This window comes from Narcine bancroftii, chromosome 5, assembly GCF_036971445.1.
Source record: "Narcine bancroftii isolate sNarBan1 chromosome 5, sNarBan1.hap1, whole genome shotgun sequence".
In the NCBI taxonomy this organism is placed as follows: Eukaryota; Metazoa; Chordata; class Chondrichthyes; order Torpediniformes; family Narcinidae; genus Narcine; species Narcine bancroftii.
The window spans coordinates 252,855,489-252,871,265 of NC_091473.1; the positions used below are offsets into that span (position 1 = coordinate 252,855,489).

The 15,777-nt window shown below is 44.5% G+C and overlaps 1 protein-coding gene across 1 annotated transcript; it reads right to left on the reverse strand.

The window, feature by feature from the left end:
• Positions 1-163: 163 nt before the first annotated feature.
• med20 (mediator complex subunit 20) lies at positions 164-15,222 on the reverse strand. Its single transcript, XM_069936468.1, has 4 exons — positions 15,106-15,222; positions 12,181-12,332; positions 5,952-6,205; positions 164-1,209 (listed from the first exon to the last, which is right to left on the reverse strand). The coding sequence occupies exons 1-4, from the start codon at positions 15,117-15,119 to the stop codon at positions 994-996; spliced, it is 636 nt and encodes a 211-aa protein (XP_069792569.1). The 5' UTR covers positions 15,120-15,222; the 3' UTR covers positions 164-993.
• Positions 15,223-15,777: the final 555 nt, after the last annotated feature.

Sequence of the window (15,777 nt, forward strand, 5' to 3'; positions counted from 1 at the left end):
ATTTTATTCAGGAGCCTGTCTGATTTAGGCTCATTCCTTGACGAAGGGCTCAGGCCCAAAACGGTGGTTACGTACCCTTATCTTTGCTGTGTGATCTGCTGAATTTCTCCAAAACTTTTGGGTAAACTAAAATCACAGCATTTGCAGATTTTCTGTCTTTAACTAAAGGATAAATTTTGTTTAATTAAAAAGATTGTCTGGCAAGATAATAACATCAATGGATAATTAACAGTTAATAATTAAGGGTGATTTTCTCTCTCCAAACTCTTCTCCCTGCTCAGCAGTTTGGCCTCTGCTTTTATTTCTGATTTCCAACATTTTTGTTTTGAGTTAATTAGTTGTCAGGAGCAAGAGGCTTTTCTCCACAATTTTCAGTTTCTGTGCAGTTTACCATCTGCATTCCATGCACTCCCAGAGTTAGAAAGAATGTCTGAATAAGCTATTTATACCATTTTCATGGATCCCTGGATTTAATTAGGAAGATGAATCAAGCCACCTCCTTGACTGTGAACAAACAAGTTCATCCAGTTCTCCTTTACAGCAGTAGAAGCTCATGACATTGAATTCTTCATGCCACACCATGAATGAGGAACGCTGCTTCATTTATTTCACAGGCAGGCGAGTCACTGCAAGGAGTTGAACAGGTAATTTAAAGAAAACAGAGAACTTCACAGAGCAGTTCAGGACATTGGAAACAAGGTGTAAAGTTGCAGCATCAATTCCGGTTCTTTTAAAAAATAGTACCGCGAGATCATTGTGACACTTCGAGGGAGCCTGTTCAAGATGGCGGCACGTGCACATCGAGAGGCTCAGTGTCCAACAGGAATTTCATGTTTTATTGTAATGTTTTTAACTTCCAGTCGATGCTGATTGTATTTCATTGCCTGGTTTACTGGTACAATCATCTCATTCCTTACTGAAAAGATTTAAATTTCAGATTCAATAAAGTAGTGGTTTAGTTTTGCAAGTACAAAACCCATGCATGAAAGCAGACTATCTAATTCCTGACACAGGAGCCTGTTGCTGTTTCCGAATCTTATTGAACAGCTCCATATACTGAATGGCTGTGTCTGTCGGTGTATAAATCCCATCCTGTTTTGCTGAGAAGACAGAAGGGATGCCAGGGGTGTGGTTTCCCATGAAACTTTGCATGAATTCCATCATGAGATTCCAACAGTCACTTGACACAATACAGGGGCAGTATTCCACCTGGAATGAAGAATATTTTTTTCTTTTACAAGGCATATTTAACCATATATACAATACAAGTTCCGAATCCTCACTAACTCATGCTAGTTAAGGATTTATACAGCATCCTTCTTGATGTTACCTACATCTTTGCTGCATCTCTACATTGTACTTATGTTTATGGCAATAAACTCTCACATCTTTATCAAATTCTTAAACAAACTCATTATTAGACTCCCGAACAAACTTCACACCAGTAAAATAATGTTGCTTATCAACTTGAACAAAGTCTCAGTGCTTCAGGGTGACTGAAACACTGCTGAAGTATTGGAACAAATTTAGTGACCTGGATCCACCACTTACCAACACCTAATGTAAGTACAGGTACTCCCTGACTTACGTATATAGATAGAGAGTGAGGAACTGCTTTTCCCTTTCTCTTCATCCACCCAGGTCCTCTCACACAAGTACCCCCAGTCCTGAAAACAGTTCCTTTTTCCTCCTTCTCTATTCACCTACCATCCTACTGTGTCCCCTTCCCACAGTTTTCTCCTGTGGCTGCCATCCTTCCTATATCAGGTTCCATCAATCTTCTTACTTCAGCTGCAGTCTCCACCTTCTCCTGACCTTCTTGTTTCCATCAGCCTTTTTTTCTCTAATTTTCTTCCCTCTTTCCCTGCTTCTACCCATCACTGTCTGGACTCCCAACTCCACCCCTCCTGCTTGTGAATCTAGCTCCATCCATCACCCTTCACCTCCCCTTGATCCACCTCTCCCTTACTGACCCCTACCCCTCTAATTCGGCCCTTCTTTCCTCTCCCTTTCCAGTCCTGATGCTGGGTTCCAAATCAAGCTGTTTCCTATCCATTTCTATCCACAAATATCACGTGACCCACTGAGTTCCTCCAGCAGCTTGCTTCTTGAATTATTTTTCCTCAGCAAAATAGGAAAAGAATAAAGGTGATAGATAAAAAGAAGGAAAACCTTGCTCCACACCGAATGTTTTAGCTGGGAATGCACTGAGGCAACTGAGGCAGTTTCAATAATAGCAAAAAAGCTGAAAGCTTCAAACATTTCCCCATTTGGATTGATACACGAAGAAAGCTCCAGGGAGAAGGCATTAAGGCCTTTTTCTACTAATTAGCTGCCAAGGGATATGGGGGGAAGAGCAAGAAAGTGGCATTAAGACCAAAGATGGATCAGCCATAATCTTCTTGAACGACAGGGCATGCTTAAGGGGCTGCCTTGTTCTACTCCTGCTTTCATTTCAGTTTCTGGTGTACTACCTTAGAGAGCTACTTATGTTTATATTTCCCTTACAAAGCAGGCTTTGCAGCTCTCTTTGAGTGCCAAAGGATAAAATTCTACTCTTATTTTGCTTGTGAAAATTTTATACATTATATACTCAAGTTTTGGGGACCAATTTTTGGGTCAAATTTGAGTACCTGAATCGTTCGAGGAGTCAGGAGCTCAGATGGCCAGGACTGGGTGATAAGCCCACTTATAGTGTGTCGAGAGCTCGGATGAGCAGGCAGTTGAAGCGAGGATCTGCGGTCAGGACGCTGGGAGCTCCAGTGGGCAGACAGTCGAGGTAAGGTTCCATGGTTGGGGCTTTGGGAGCTTATAGTGTGTCGAGAGCTCGGATGAGCAGGCAGTTGAAGCGAGGATCTGCGGTCAGGACGCTGGGAGCTCCAGTGGGCAGACAGTCGAGGTAAGGTTCCACGGTTGGGGCTTTGGGAGCTCCAATGGGTGGGCAGCTGAGGCGAGGATCTGCACTCGGCCCGTCGAGAGTTCCAGCGATCAGACAGCCGAGGTGAGCATCTGCAGTCGGGGCATCGGAAGCTCAGATGGGGGGACACCCAGGGTCAAAAATGGGGTGGGGGGGGGGTTTTGACTTTTACACGGGATATAAAGAAAATACACAATTTTTTGGCCATGGGGGGGGGGGGCAGGTTGACTTTTACACGGGATCAACTATTACACGAGTATATACATTAGTTATTCATTGTTCCATACTGAAAGAGCTAGTGTTAATTATTCCATTAGAAGTTGCAAGTTTAGCCGAGCACAAATGAGGAAAAAACATAAATGTGACGAGCTCTGAAAATATAATAGGCACTGGATGAAGACAAGGTTGTTGTAGCCAGATAGAAAGCCTACCATGTACTCTCAGCAGCCGATGGTGAAATTCAGACAGTAGTAGATGGACACTACTTCTACAGACTGGGCAATTAATCTCTCTGAACTTTTGTACTGTGTTTTACTTGTTGTTCTATGCATGAGATGTGGACTAATTTGCTTGCAAAACAACCACTAACACTGTATCTTGGCTCGTGACCATAAATTTGATTCAGGATTGAGGATAAAAGTCTGAAAAACCTTGAACCACATCTTTTTCTCCCAGTGAAAAGTTAGAAATTTATACCAACTTCCCTTCCATCCTCTGGAAAATTGCCAACACATTAAAAGATCCATCCCACCCTAGTCACACATTCTTCACTCCTTTAAAGATAGTTTCTTCTCTACTGTCAGACTACTGAACGGACCTCTCCTCAGGCAGAAGATACATTTGTGTACAAGCATGCAACATCAGGTTTAAAGATAGTTTCTTCTCCACTGTCAGACTATTGAACGGACCTCTCCTTAGTAAAATGACCCCGCCTCAACTTTTCTTTGCAACATTCATTATTTTTGGTGCTACCTTATGTGTTCAAGGAAAGGTTGACTTGCATGGAAAACATGCAAAATAAAGTTTTTCCACTTTATATTCGTGCAGGTGACAATAAACAATTCTTACTTAGAACTCTCTTCAATAAATGGCAAGTGATGCTTGGTTATGTGTAAGTTTTAAATAAGATTAAGTTTTGTCAAAAGTATGGAGAAACAGCAGGTGTCATGTGCAGTTACAGAGCAACCTCAAATTGCAGGGAAAGGTGAAACAGTTAGGACTTTATTCCTGGAGTGTAGAATAGAAGCACGGGTGAAACCGCACATGGAGTATTGTCAGCAGTTCTGGGCTCCTCATTTAAGAAAGGATATGCTGATGAGGTTAACAAGGATGTTTCCGGAAATGAAAGGGTTTTCATATGAGGAACATTAAACAGTTCTTGGCTTGTATTCATGGAATTTAGAAGGAGGGGGAGAGCTCATTGAAAGATTTTGGACTTTGAAAGGCATGGACAGAGTAGATATAGAAAGGTTGCTTTCCATGGTGGGAGAGTCTGCGACAAGCTAGCAGGTGGTGAATCTGTGGAAATAGTTGCCAAAGATGGTTGTACAGACCAGGTCATTGGGTGTAGTTAAGGCAGAGATTGATAGGTTCATGATTAGCCAGGGCATTAAAAGTTATGGGGAGAAGGCTGGGCAGTAGGGCTGAGTGGGAAAATGGATTCATGATTGAATGGCAGGTCAAACTCGATGGGTTTAATGACCTATTTCTGCTCCTATGTCTTATGGTCTTATTATTTGTCAGAAGTTTATTAAATGGGTATAGATGGAGTAAATGCAAATACGCTTTTTCCACTGAGGGTAGATGAGATACAAACCAAAGGACATGGGTTAAGGGTGAAAGGTGAAAAGTTTAGTGGGAACACAAGGGGGAATTTCTTCACAGAGTGGTGGGAGTGTGGAACGAGCTGCCAGCTGAAGTGGTGAAGACGGGCTCAATTTTAACATTTAAGAAAAATTCGGACAAGTATGTGGATGGGAGGGGTATGGAGGGATATGGAATGGGTGCAGGTTGGGGGACTAAGCAAAATTATAGTTTGGCAAAGACTAGAAGGGCTAAATGGCCCATGTTCTGTGTTATGTTCCAATGACGTGGGCTCAAGGGACACCACTGCTGCCTTCTGTTCCTATCTTCAATGAATCAGTGGACATGCAATTAGTCTCCCCCTCTTCTCTTTGCTCATAGCTCTGCAATTACTTCTTTATCAACTCATCAACATAATAAAATGGATGTTACATTTTACCAACGGTATTAAATCAGTTTGGAGGTACTCAAATTGGCCGCTACGCCAATCATCTTTAATATTTATGCATCATTGATTAAATCAACACTGGGGTTTTGATCACTTACAGTCCTCTGCAGAGAAACATGCCCACCTCACCCTTCCTATTCTGAATTAAAAATTAATTTGATTTATGGTTTTAAAATTAAATCGAAATGAGCATTTGATTTCCCATTCCTCTTCAAGGTTTCTTCACTAACCTTTTCTCTGCATGTCAGTCAGTACACTAATTTACCAAAAGCTCTGTATAAATTTGGTTTGTGGTGGATAAATTTTTTTTTAAGCTACTAACATTATCTAGAGAACAGTGCTAGTAAACTGTCCTGCAGAGGAAGGTGTCAATCAAAGTAGATGCAAATCTACACCAAACAATTTTTAACTTTGACTGCAGCAACCACTCAATATGAAAGGATAAAATGGATCCTACTACCCACAAGTATAATTATGCTAAAGAATCTAATATAATGCTGTTACAGCGCCAGCGACCCGGGTTCAAATCCAGCACTGTCTGCAAGGTGTTTGCCTATTCTCCCTGTGTCTGCGTGGGTTTCCTCCAGGTGCCCCGGTTTCCTCCCACCGTTCAGAATGTATTGGAGTTGTAGTTTAAATGGGGTATTTGAACGGCACGGTCTCATGGGTCGCAAAGGCCTGGTACCATGCCGTATTTCTAAATTTAAAATAAAGTGTCACAAAAATCTAAAAAGGTGCATGTGACAAGCATCAGTAAAAAAAGCGATGATGTAATGAACTTACCTCAACAGAAATGCCACGGACGCTGGGTCCCATGGTAACTGTCCCAACCTTAATCAAGAAGTCGCAGTATTGATAGCGAGGTCCGCGGCTTTCTATCTTGTTGCTCTTGGCATTCTGGAAGAATCCCTTCAATTTGATCATGAGAGTGTCAAAGTTTGTGTCCGCAACCAGGTAGGGCCCGTTTTCGAAAAGTGCAAAGCAGCTGAGAGGATACTCAGTGTTGTGCATCACATACATCAACTTAGCAGGCTGCCCTGATGAAAAATGAGAAGTGATCGTGAGATGTAATGGGCACAGGACCTGTGAAGGGACAAACCTCATTGTACTTTGAACCCCACTTTTAATCCAGCAACAGCTTCAAATAAATATTCAGTAAAGTTCCCAGAATAAACGCAAAAGTCTGCAGGCACCGTGGTTGAAGTAAAAACACACTGAAATGCTGGAGAAACTCAGCTTCTCTTTCAGCGTCCATAGGAGACAAAGATATTATGGCGACTTCAATCCAATCAATAGTCGCTTGAAGGCTAAGTGAGACATTTATTAGTGATGCATTTTCAATTATTTCAATACGTCCAGGTGTATTTAAATCCCTTATTTTAACACAAAATTATCTTCTTAACGTTGAAATTAAATATCCATAAATAACATCTGTATTAAACTCCATGAAAGTGGTCAACAAAAGTTATGGCGATCTTATTCACCCTTCTTCTATGTTGCCACCAGGTTTTATATAAAAATACACCTGCTCCTGGAACCACACATGTGCACACCAACAAAGATGGCCATGGAAAGCCAAATAAACTCGGGATGCCTCTGACAACCGCACAGTGACCAATGGGACGCCGACTCAACAAGGTAAATAAAAGAATTACACATTTTGGGCTCTTAACAAATACATTGCCAACATTTTGGGCAAACAATGAAATTTGTATAGCAAAGGTAAAGATACAGAACCAATGTTTCAGACTTGAGCCCTTCAGGATATGGATATGGTGCCCAATGCTCGTTATGTCTCTATTGGTTATGTTACCCGCATACAGAAAAATATAGGTACTCCCCAACTTACGACCATGAGACGAAGGATCAGCCGTATCTCGGAAAGGGCACGTCAGAATTGTGCCTGCGCACATAGAGTACCCAAGCCTTAAAGCAAACTTTTTAATCAAATCCTTTTTATCGCAGATTTTTCTCATATTTGACAAACTATAACAGGGATACAGGGCATGTAAGAGTGATATTTGGCATCCTGGTGTCTGTAGGCTGGGTGCGACCATCTTGATTTCTGTGCGCATGCGTTAATTTTCAGTTGGCAGTTTCGTGTATTGGAGTTTGGTTGGCATGTGTGCAGTGGGTTCTTGTATTGGAGTTAGGTTGGCACATGGGCAAGAGTTAAGGGTGCAAATTCAAAATAGTTAGGGCGCTTAACACTCCCGCATGCACTAACTGAACTCCAATACACGAACCTACCAAATCCGCCAACCAAAGACTAGAGCATGGGAATCAAGATGGCTACGCTCAGCCTATGGAATCCAGGTCGCTGAATAACAAGTTAAGTGTATACATTTTGGCTCTTACTTGCCCTTTATCTCTGTTATAGTTTGTCAAATACAATAAACTGCATAAATTTTATATTTTTTCTTAATTTAAAAAAAAATTCAGACATATGTTCAGATGGACGCAAGTCAAGTAGGTCGTCAGTCAGGGAGTACTTGTTGTCCAACTCGAAACTTTCAATTGACTCCAACCTTCAACAGTATTTTGTGGAAGAGTTTTCCACTATTCTGAAGAATACAGGGATCTAATTTAAATGTTCCTATATTCCACAATCCACTCATCACAGGAGGCAGTTTCTTGCTACCTAACCAAACAAATCTTTTAATCGTCTTAACATTTAAATTAGGTCACCCCTTAATCTTGTATACTAAAGGGAATGAAAACATGTCCATGCCACATCCTCCCAATTTAACTCCTAAAAGCTTGGAACCTGCAAAGTACCTCCTCCCACAGTAACCTAATCTATCTGAGGTAGAGCACCCACATTGTATGTAATGTTGAATTATTCATAGAAATGTATGAAACTGTTACAAATTTTTTTATCAAATCCAAATTTCTTTAATACTGAAAAAAGATACCCGATCAAAGGCTTTTTCAGCATCTAGCCTAATTACAAATTCCAGAGACTTTGTTAAGTGTTCAGAGTAAATGATGTTGAAGAGTGTACAAATGTTAAATGACAAGTAACACTGTTTTATGATACAGGAAGCAATTCTTCAGAATAGCAGAGATCTGGTGCACTCTTCCACAAAATACTGTTGAAGTTTGGAGTTGATTGGAAATTTCAAAATCAAGTTGGACTATAGGCACTCCCTGACTTACGACCTACTCAACTTGTGTCCATCTGCACAAACAACCAGATTTTTAAAAAAAATCTAAGAAAAAATATAAAATTCACATCTGCGCTTCAGATATAATCTTTAGTAACACTCCTTCTAGTCAAGATGCTATGGTCTTGGCTAACACTTGGACATCAGCATTAAGCAGAGTTAACATGACACATGACATGGGATCCTTATCTCTCTTCAGCAGGAAAATTATTGATGCTTGGTTTAAAGTAGCTGATAAAACCTCAATCCAGAGCTTCATTAAACACTGATAATAATAATGGAGCTAATTTATCATTAAATCTTTTATAAAACTCCACTTGGAATCTGGAGCTGTAAGAGAGTGCATTGCTTTAATTGACAGTATAAACTCATCCAAAGTGAGTGAGGCGTTCAGTTCCTTAAGCAGGTTGGGGTCAATGACCAGAGTTGTAAGATTGTTAAGAAACTGGTTCATTTTGGTGTTGTCAGAGGGTATTTGGATTTATAGAGTGATGAGCAGAAAGATTTAAAGGCAGCAATGATTTCCTTGGGATCAGATATTATGTTATTGGAGGGGTCTCTAATTTGGGGTATCATCCTTGATGCAGCCTGACGTTTCAATTGGTGGGGTAACAGGCGGCTTGCCTTTTCTCTGTTTGTCATGTAAACTGCAGGATTGCATCTGCATCAACAACCACACTGCCTATGTCATTGATTACAAGATCAAATTCTCCTTGTAAATTCCACTTGCTGGTATAATTCTGGGGATGGTCAAACTGAGTAGCGTTGATCCATTCCTCTGAGAGCAGAGGTGAGTTAATTGATCCTAGCTGTGCGTTTCTTATTGAATGAAGCTGAGTATTAAATTTAGACATACAGCATAGTAACAGGCCATTTCGGCCCATGAGCCCTTGCCGCCCAATTATATTTATGGACTCTAATTTACAGCAATTTTGCACCTGTGTTGAACAATATTGCTGCCACAAAATAAATTTTGTGACACATTCATGGCAATAAACCTGATACTGATAAGTTAACCTCTTTTGTTAACACTCTCCATAGGGACTTTGGAGACTGAACCTAAAATGTGGAAGGAAACCCACAGACACAGGGAGAATGTACCAATCCTTATAGGCAGTGCAGGATTGAAACTGCTAACCGCTCTGCCAACCATGCTATTCCACTGTTACACAAATTTCATCCTAAGTATTCACTTCTTGAAATAAAGGCCAATTTTCACTTAGCCTTTTCAAATGATTTTAATTCTAATGTAACTAAGATTCAGCAAAATGAAGGAATTATTTTTGTTTCATCGAATTTACAGTCAGTACACTTTCCTGTAACAGGGTGCAGAAATATTACCACAACTACTGGGTGCATGGGAAGAGGGTAATATTCTTTGTAAGTACAGTGCAATTTAAAATAAGATTTCTAGCTGGGAATTGTTCTTATCTGTAATATTTTCCTTTACAATATAATCAGATTTCCAGTTATGCAGCAGTACTTATCAGAGGGTGACACATTTCTTTTCAGTCTCCAAAGTCCCTATGGAGAGTGTTAACAAAAGAGGTTAACTTATCAGTATCAGGTTTATTGCCATGAATGCATCACAAAATTTGTTTTGTGGCAGCAATATTGTTCAACACAGGTGCAAAATTGCTGTAAATTAGAGTCCGTAAATGCAATGTTTAAAAATAAATAATTAGTGCAAAAAAAAAGAAAAAAGGGAGGTGGTGCCTTAAGGCTCACTGATCAGAAATTTGATGGTGGAGAGAAGAAGCTGTTTTTGTAACAATGGGTGTGTGTCTTCAGGCTCCTGTACCTTTTTCCTAAGGGTAGCAGTGTGAAGAGGGCATGGCCTGGGTGGTGAGGGTCCTTGAGGATAGAGGCTGCCTTCTTGAGGCAGCGCCTCTTTAAAAATATTGACTGTTAAATAGTCACTCTTCAAGTTGCGTACTAACGTCCCAAAATGTTTCCCACTCCTCACTGTATGTGACTGATAGCTTATTACCATTCAGGACTAGTGCAAGGCTTCAACCACTGCCCTACTCAACTCACAGACTGGGATCTTGCTCATTTCTACATTTCAACCCGCTCAAGGAACTGTAGAATAATTCTTAGAAATTCTTCCATTTAAAAATATATATAATTTTTAATAATCAAGCCACAGATTGGGTAGGTTCACTGACTTCTCCATGTGAAGGAATAATCACAATTATTGATCTTGGTTCAGCTTGTTTGTTCTTTATCATTCTCCCCTATTTTTCCTGTCAGTCTGGACTTGCTGGGTGCAATCTCCTGCTCTACATTTTGCAACTCCCAACATTCTTACTCTCCAACTGCTCCCATTCACTCATTGACCAGATAACTTTGTTGACAGTTTATCCCCATTGTCACCCCTGGTTTTACCCAATCAGAGATATCACCCTACAAACCTTTTCTGTCTCCTTCCCACTTCTGACAAAGGATCTTCTATCTGAAACATTTCTCTTCCCACAGATGAAGCCAGACTTACTCATTATTTTAATTTTAAAAAAAAATTTGATTTGGAACATGGTAGAAGCCAATTCTGGACATTGAGACCCATGGATGGGAGAAAACTGAAACACCCAGGGACAACCCACACAGGTCACAGGAAGAATGTACAAACTTCTTACAGCAAATGGTTTTATTTCCACCACCCCTCCTTACATTGACATTTCTCTGATAGTTACCTGGGACAGTGACAGTAGTTACTGATAGTTACCTGGGACAGTGACAGTAGTTACTGATAGTTACCTGGGACAGTGACAGTAGTTACTGATAGTTACCTGGGACAGTGACAGTAGTTACTGATAGTTACCTGGGACAGTGACAGTAGTTACTGATAGTTACCTGGGACAGTGACAGTAGTTACTGATAGTTACCTGGGACAGTGACAGTAGTTACTGATAGTTACCTGGGACAGTGACAGTAGTTACTGATAGTTACCTGGGACAGTGACAGTAGTTACTGATAGTTACCTGGGACAGTGACAGTAGTTACTGATAGTTAACTGGGACAGTGACAGTAGTTACTGATAGTTACCTGGGACAGTGACAGTAGTTACTGATAGTTACCTGGGACAGTGACAGTAGTTACTGATAGTTACCTGGGACAGTGACAGTAGTTACTGATAGTTACCTGGGACAGTGACAGTAGTTACTGATAGTTACGTGGGACAGTGACAGTAGTTACTGATAGTTACCTGGGACAGTGACAGTAGTTACTGATAGTTACCTGGGACAGTGACAGTAGTTACTGATAGTTACCTGGGACAGTGACAGTAGTTACTGATAGTTACCTGGGACAGTGACAGTAGTTACTGATAGTTACCTGGGACAGTGACAGTAGTTACTGATAGTTACCTGGGACAGTGACAGTAGTTACTGATAGTTACCTGGGACAGTGACAGTAGTTACTGATAGTTACCTGGGACAGTGACAGTAGTTACTGATAGTTACCTGGGACAGTGACAGTAGTTACTGATAGTTACCTGGGACAGTGACAGTAGTTACTGATAGTTACCTGGGACAGTGACAGTAGTTACTGATAGTTACCTGGGACAGTGACAGTAGTTACTGATAGTTACCTGGGACAGTGATAGTAGTTACTGATAGTTACCTGGGACAGTGACAGTAGTTACTGATAGTTACCTGGGACAGTGACAGTAGTTACTGATAGTTACCTGGGACAGTGACAGTAGTTACTGATAGTTACCTGGGACAGTGACAGTAGTTACTGATAGTTACCTGGGACAGTGACAGTAGTTACTGATAGTTACCTGGGACAGTGACAGTAGTTACTGATAGTTACCTGGGACAGTGACAGTAGTTACTGATAGTTACCTGGGATAGTGACTGTAGTTACTGCATGATACGTTTCACAGTCCACACAAAAAGTCCCCTGCTTAACAGCACCCAGTAGCTCCAGCTTCTTTGTTAGCATCTCCACTGCTTGCTGCACACTCTTTCCCTCAACTGCTGGAATCTGGGAAACACTGAAAAAACAGATCAGCAGATTAGCAAACCCAGTAGAGTCATGGTTGAGATGATCATTCTTCCAGACACCACTGACTGCACCTTCCTTGGGTAAGGAACACTGATGTAAAGGTGATAGGTGAATTTGGTGGGAAGAGGAAGGAAAGGATCCAAGTGATAGGAGAATGGGGCAGAGGGCTGACAAAAAATGTTCTCTGATAGAAGGATGTAAAACTTGGAGGAATTCTGCAAGCCAAGCAGCATCTGTAAAGGCAGATGGTTGATGTTTTAGGTTGAGAGCCTGCATCAGGATCCCAGAACATGGATTTTCAGCTCAATGGCAGCGCTGCTAGAGCTGCTGTGCGCACTGCCATTGGTGGGGACCCAAGAGAGCAGGGAGTGGAGACACAGAGCTCCCACAGAGTCCAACCGCCCAAATGTGAGCTCCGTACAGGCTTTGACTGAACTGTTAATGGAGTTGACTGTGGTTTGATTTGAAAATCTTGTGACCGTGGGGTCTGGCTCAAGATAGTGGCGCCCGCGATTGGCACGGGCACAGGGGGTTTCAGACTCTGGGGAAGCAGAGGACAAGTGCAGGGCAGCAGAGACAGGGAGAACACCTCTGAGAAGAAGCAGAGGAGACATTCCAACAGGTCGGTGACCATGGCAGAGGACCAGTGAGGGACTCTGAGGCAGAAGAAACACAGGCGGTGGGTTGTTGGTGAATCAAGGCGATGAACCCTTGCAGGCTGTGGACTACCGGCGACTGCAGTTGAGTGATTCACACCAGGCTGTGGACTGCTGGACATGGGCTTGAGACTGGCTGAAGGGGCATCAGGTATTGGAACTGGGATGAAAGAGGGCACAGAGGGCACTAAAAATTTCCTGATCGTGTTGGTTCGGATCTTGAGTTCACGTTGCTGATGGTTTTTGGACTGGACTCTTGTGTCTGTGGGAGCGCTGGAGGTGAATCCACGGACATTCAGTGAATTTGAGGAGACTCTCTTTTGCTTCTCTTTATCTGACAATAAGAGGCGCTTCAGACAGTTTCTGCCGATGGTGAAACTGACTGCCTTACAGCAGACGAAAACATTTTCCTTGTAATATTGTACTGTTTTTATTACAAAATAACAAAGGAACCCCAATCCTTGAAGGAGCAAGGAGACAGCATTGCTGTCCCTGTTTAAACAACTACATCACCTGCTCAAAATGCTCATGGGTCACAGGAGTGATTTTTAAAAAATTATCACACAAGACCAGTACAATTGTTTATAAAAGGAACCATGAAAAGAACTGACACCAGCACTCCTTGTCCCAACTAGTCCCACTCCTAGACTCCCACTCCGAGACTCCCACTCCGAGACTCCCACTCCGAGACTCCCACTCCGAGACTCCCACTCCGAGACTCCCACTCCGAGACTCCCACTCCGAGACTCCCACTCCGAGACTCCCACTCCGAGACTCCCACTCCGAGACTCCCACTCCGAGACTCCCACTCCGAGACTCCCACTCCGAGACTCCCACTCCGAGACTCCCACTCCGAGACTCCCACTCCGAGACTCCCACTCCGAGACTCCCACTCCGAGACTCCCACTCCGAGACTCCCACTCCGAGACTCCCACTCCGAGACTCCCACTCCGAGACTCCCACTCCGAGACTCCCACTCCGAGACTCCCACTCCGAGACTCCCACTCCGAGACTCCCACTCCGAGACTCCCACTCCGAGACTCCCACTCCGAGACTCCCACTCCGAGACTCCCACTCCGAGACTCCCACTCCGAGACTCCCACTCCGAGACTCCCACTCCGAGACTCCCACTCCGAGACTCCCACTCCTAGACTCCCACTCCTAGACCCCCACTCCTAGTCCCCCACTCCTCGCCCCCCCACTCCTCGCCCCCCCACTCCTCGCCCCCCACTCCTCGCCCCCCAACTAGTTGCCACTTAAGTTATCTTTCTTGCAACATCAATGACTGGAGGATGAGGGTGTTGATAAGGTCAGGCTTGGAGGAGAGTCTGGGATGTTGAGTGACCAACCCCTCGTCCATCCCCCCACCTCTGCGCCTTTCCCCATAGCTCTACCCTCATGCTTCTCCCCCACCCACATCTCTCTCCCCTTCTTCCCTCCATGTCTCTCTCCCATTCCCCCCTCTGCGCCTCTTCCCTTCCCCCCTCTGCGCCTCTCTCCTCCTTGCCCCGTGTCTCTTTCCCTTTCCTGTCTCTCCCCACCTTAATCCCTCATCTCCAACGACCCCCTACATATTCCAGAAACTTCACCTCCCCATCTTCCCCCTCCCCCCTTCCATGCCCCCACCTCCTTCCATGCCCCCTCACCCCCTTCCATGCCCCCTCCCCCTTCCATGCCCCCCACCCCTTCCATGCCCCCTCTCCCCCTTCCGTGCCCCCACCCCCTTCCGTGCCCCCCCACCCTTCCGTGCCCCCCACCCCCTTCCGTGCCCCCCACCCCCTTCCGTGCCCCCCACCCCCTTCCGTGCCCCCACCCCCTTCCGTGCCCCCACCCCCTTCCGTGCCCCCTCCCCCTTCCGTGCCCCCTCCCCCTTCCATGCCCCCCACCCCTTCCATGCCCCCTCTCCCCCTTCCATGCCCCCACCCCCTTCCGTGCCCCCACCCCCTTCCGTGCCCCCTCCCCCCCTTCCGTGCCCCCACCCCCTTCCGTGCCCCCTCCCCCCCTTCCGTGCCCCCCACCCCCTTCCATGCCCCCTCACCCCCACCCCCTTCCCTCTCACCCCCGCACAACAGGGAGCGACTGCAACGCGAACGCAACCCTCCTCACCAAGTCACCCCCATCCCGCCCGGCCTCGGGCCTCGGCTCGCTCGCGTCCACGGGCCACCTCACATCGACCGCAGCCCGCCGTTCACCTTCCACCTTCCACGACCACAGCGCCCCCTCCGGCCCGGCTGACCAAACGCCTCACGACGCAAACCGCTCCGCTGCGGGCTGGACGCGAGCCGCACCCCAGCTGCAGCGCCACCTCCAGCCCGGTAGACCAATCGCTCCATGCCTCAAACCATCGAGCCGTTCTCCGCCTGCAGCGCCCCCACCTGCCCAGGGGACAGAGCGCTCCCCCAAGCAGCGCCTGGAATGCCTTGGAAAAGTGATCCCTTATTGGTAGTGAAAAAAATAAACTGAACACAGCGGAAACAAATCAAAGAAGTGTAAACAGAAACCAAATGTAAACAAACTGACTGTGCACTTTCTTGATTATTCTACTCAGACAGAGCAGAATTGTCATTCCTCAATCCCTGCAACAAGAAAAGGGTGCAGGAGGGGCACCTTGGAATGGGTCAATACAAGAAAGAGCAGGGCCAGAACTGCTGTTTATTAGGGTGGATTCAGGCTGTGAGACCTGTTTGAAACATCGCACAAAGCCGACGAAGGAACCCTGATAATATCAGATGTACCGGCAGAATGATGGTAGGAAGTTGGGACTGACCTGTTCCACAT

Bases quoted from the DNA above. Each gene is read 5' to 3' on its own strand.
- med20 (XM_069936468.1), bottom strand. The intron at 6,206-12,180 runs GTAACTATCAGT...ATTTTTCATCAG, and splicing joins AACTACAGTCACTATCCCAG to GGCAGCCTGCTAAGTTGATG. The intron at 1,210-5,951 runs GTAAGTTCATTA...TCTTCATTCCAG, and splicing joins TCCGTGGCATTTCTGTTGAG to GTGGAATACTGCCCCTGTAT.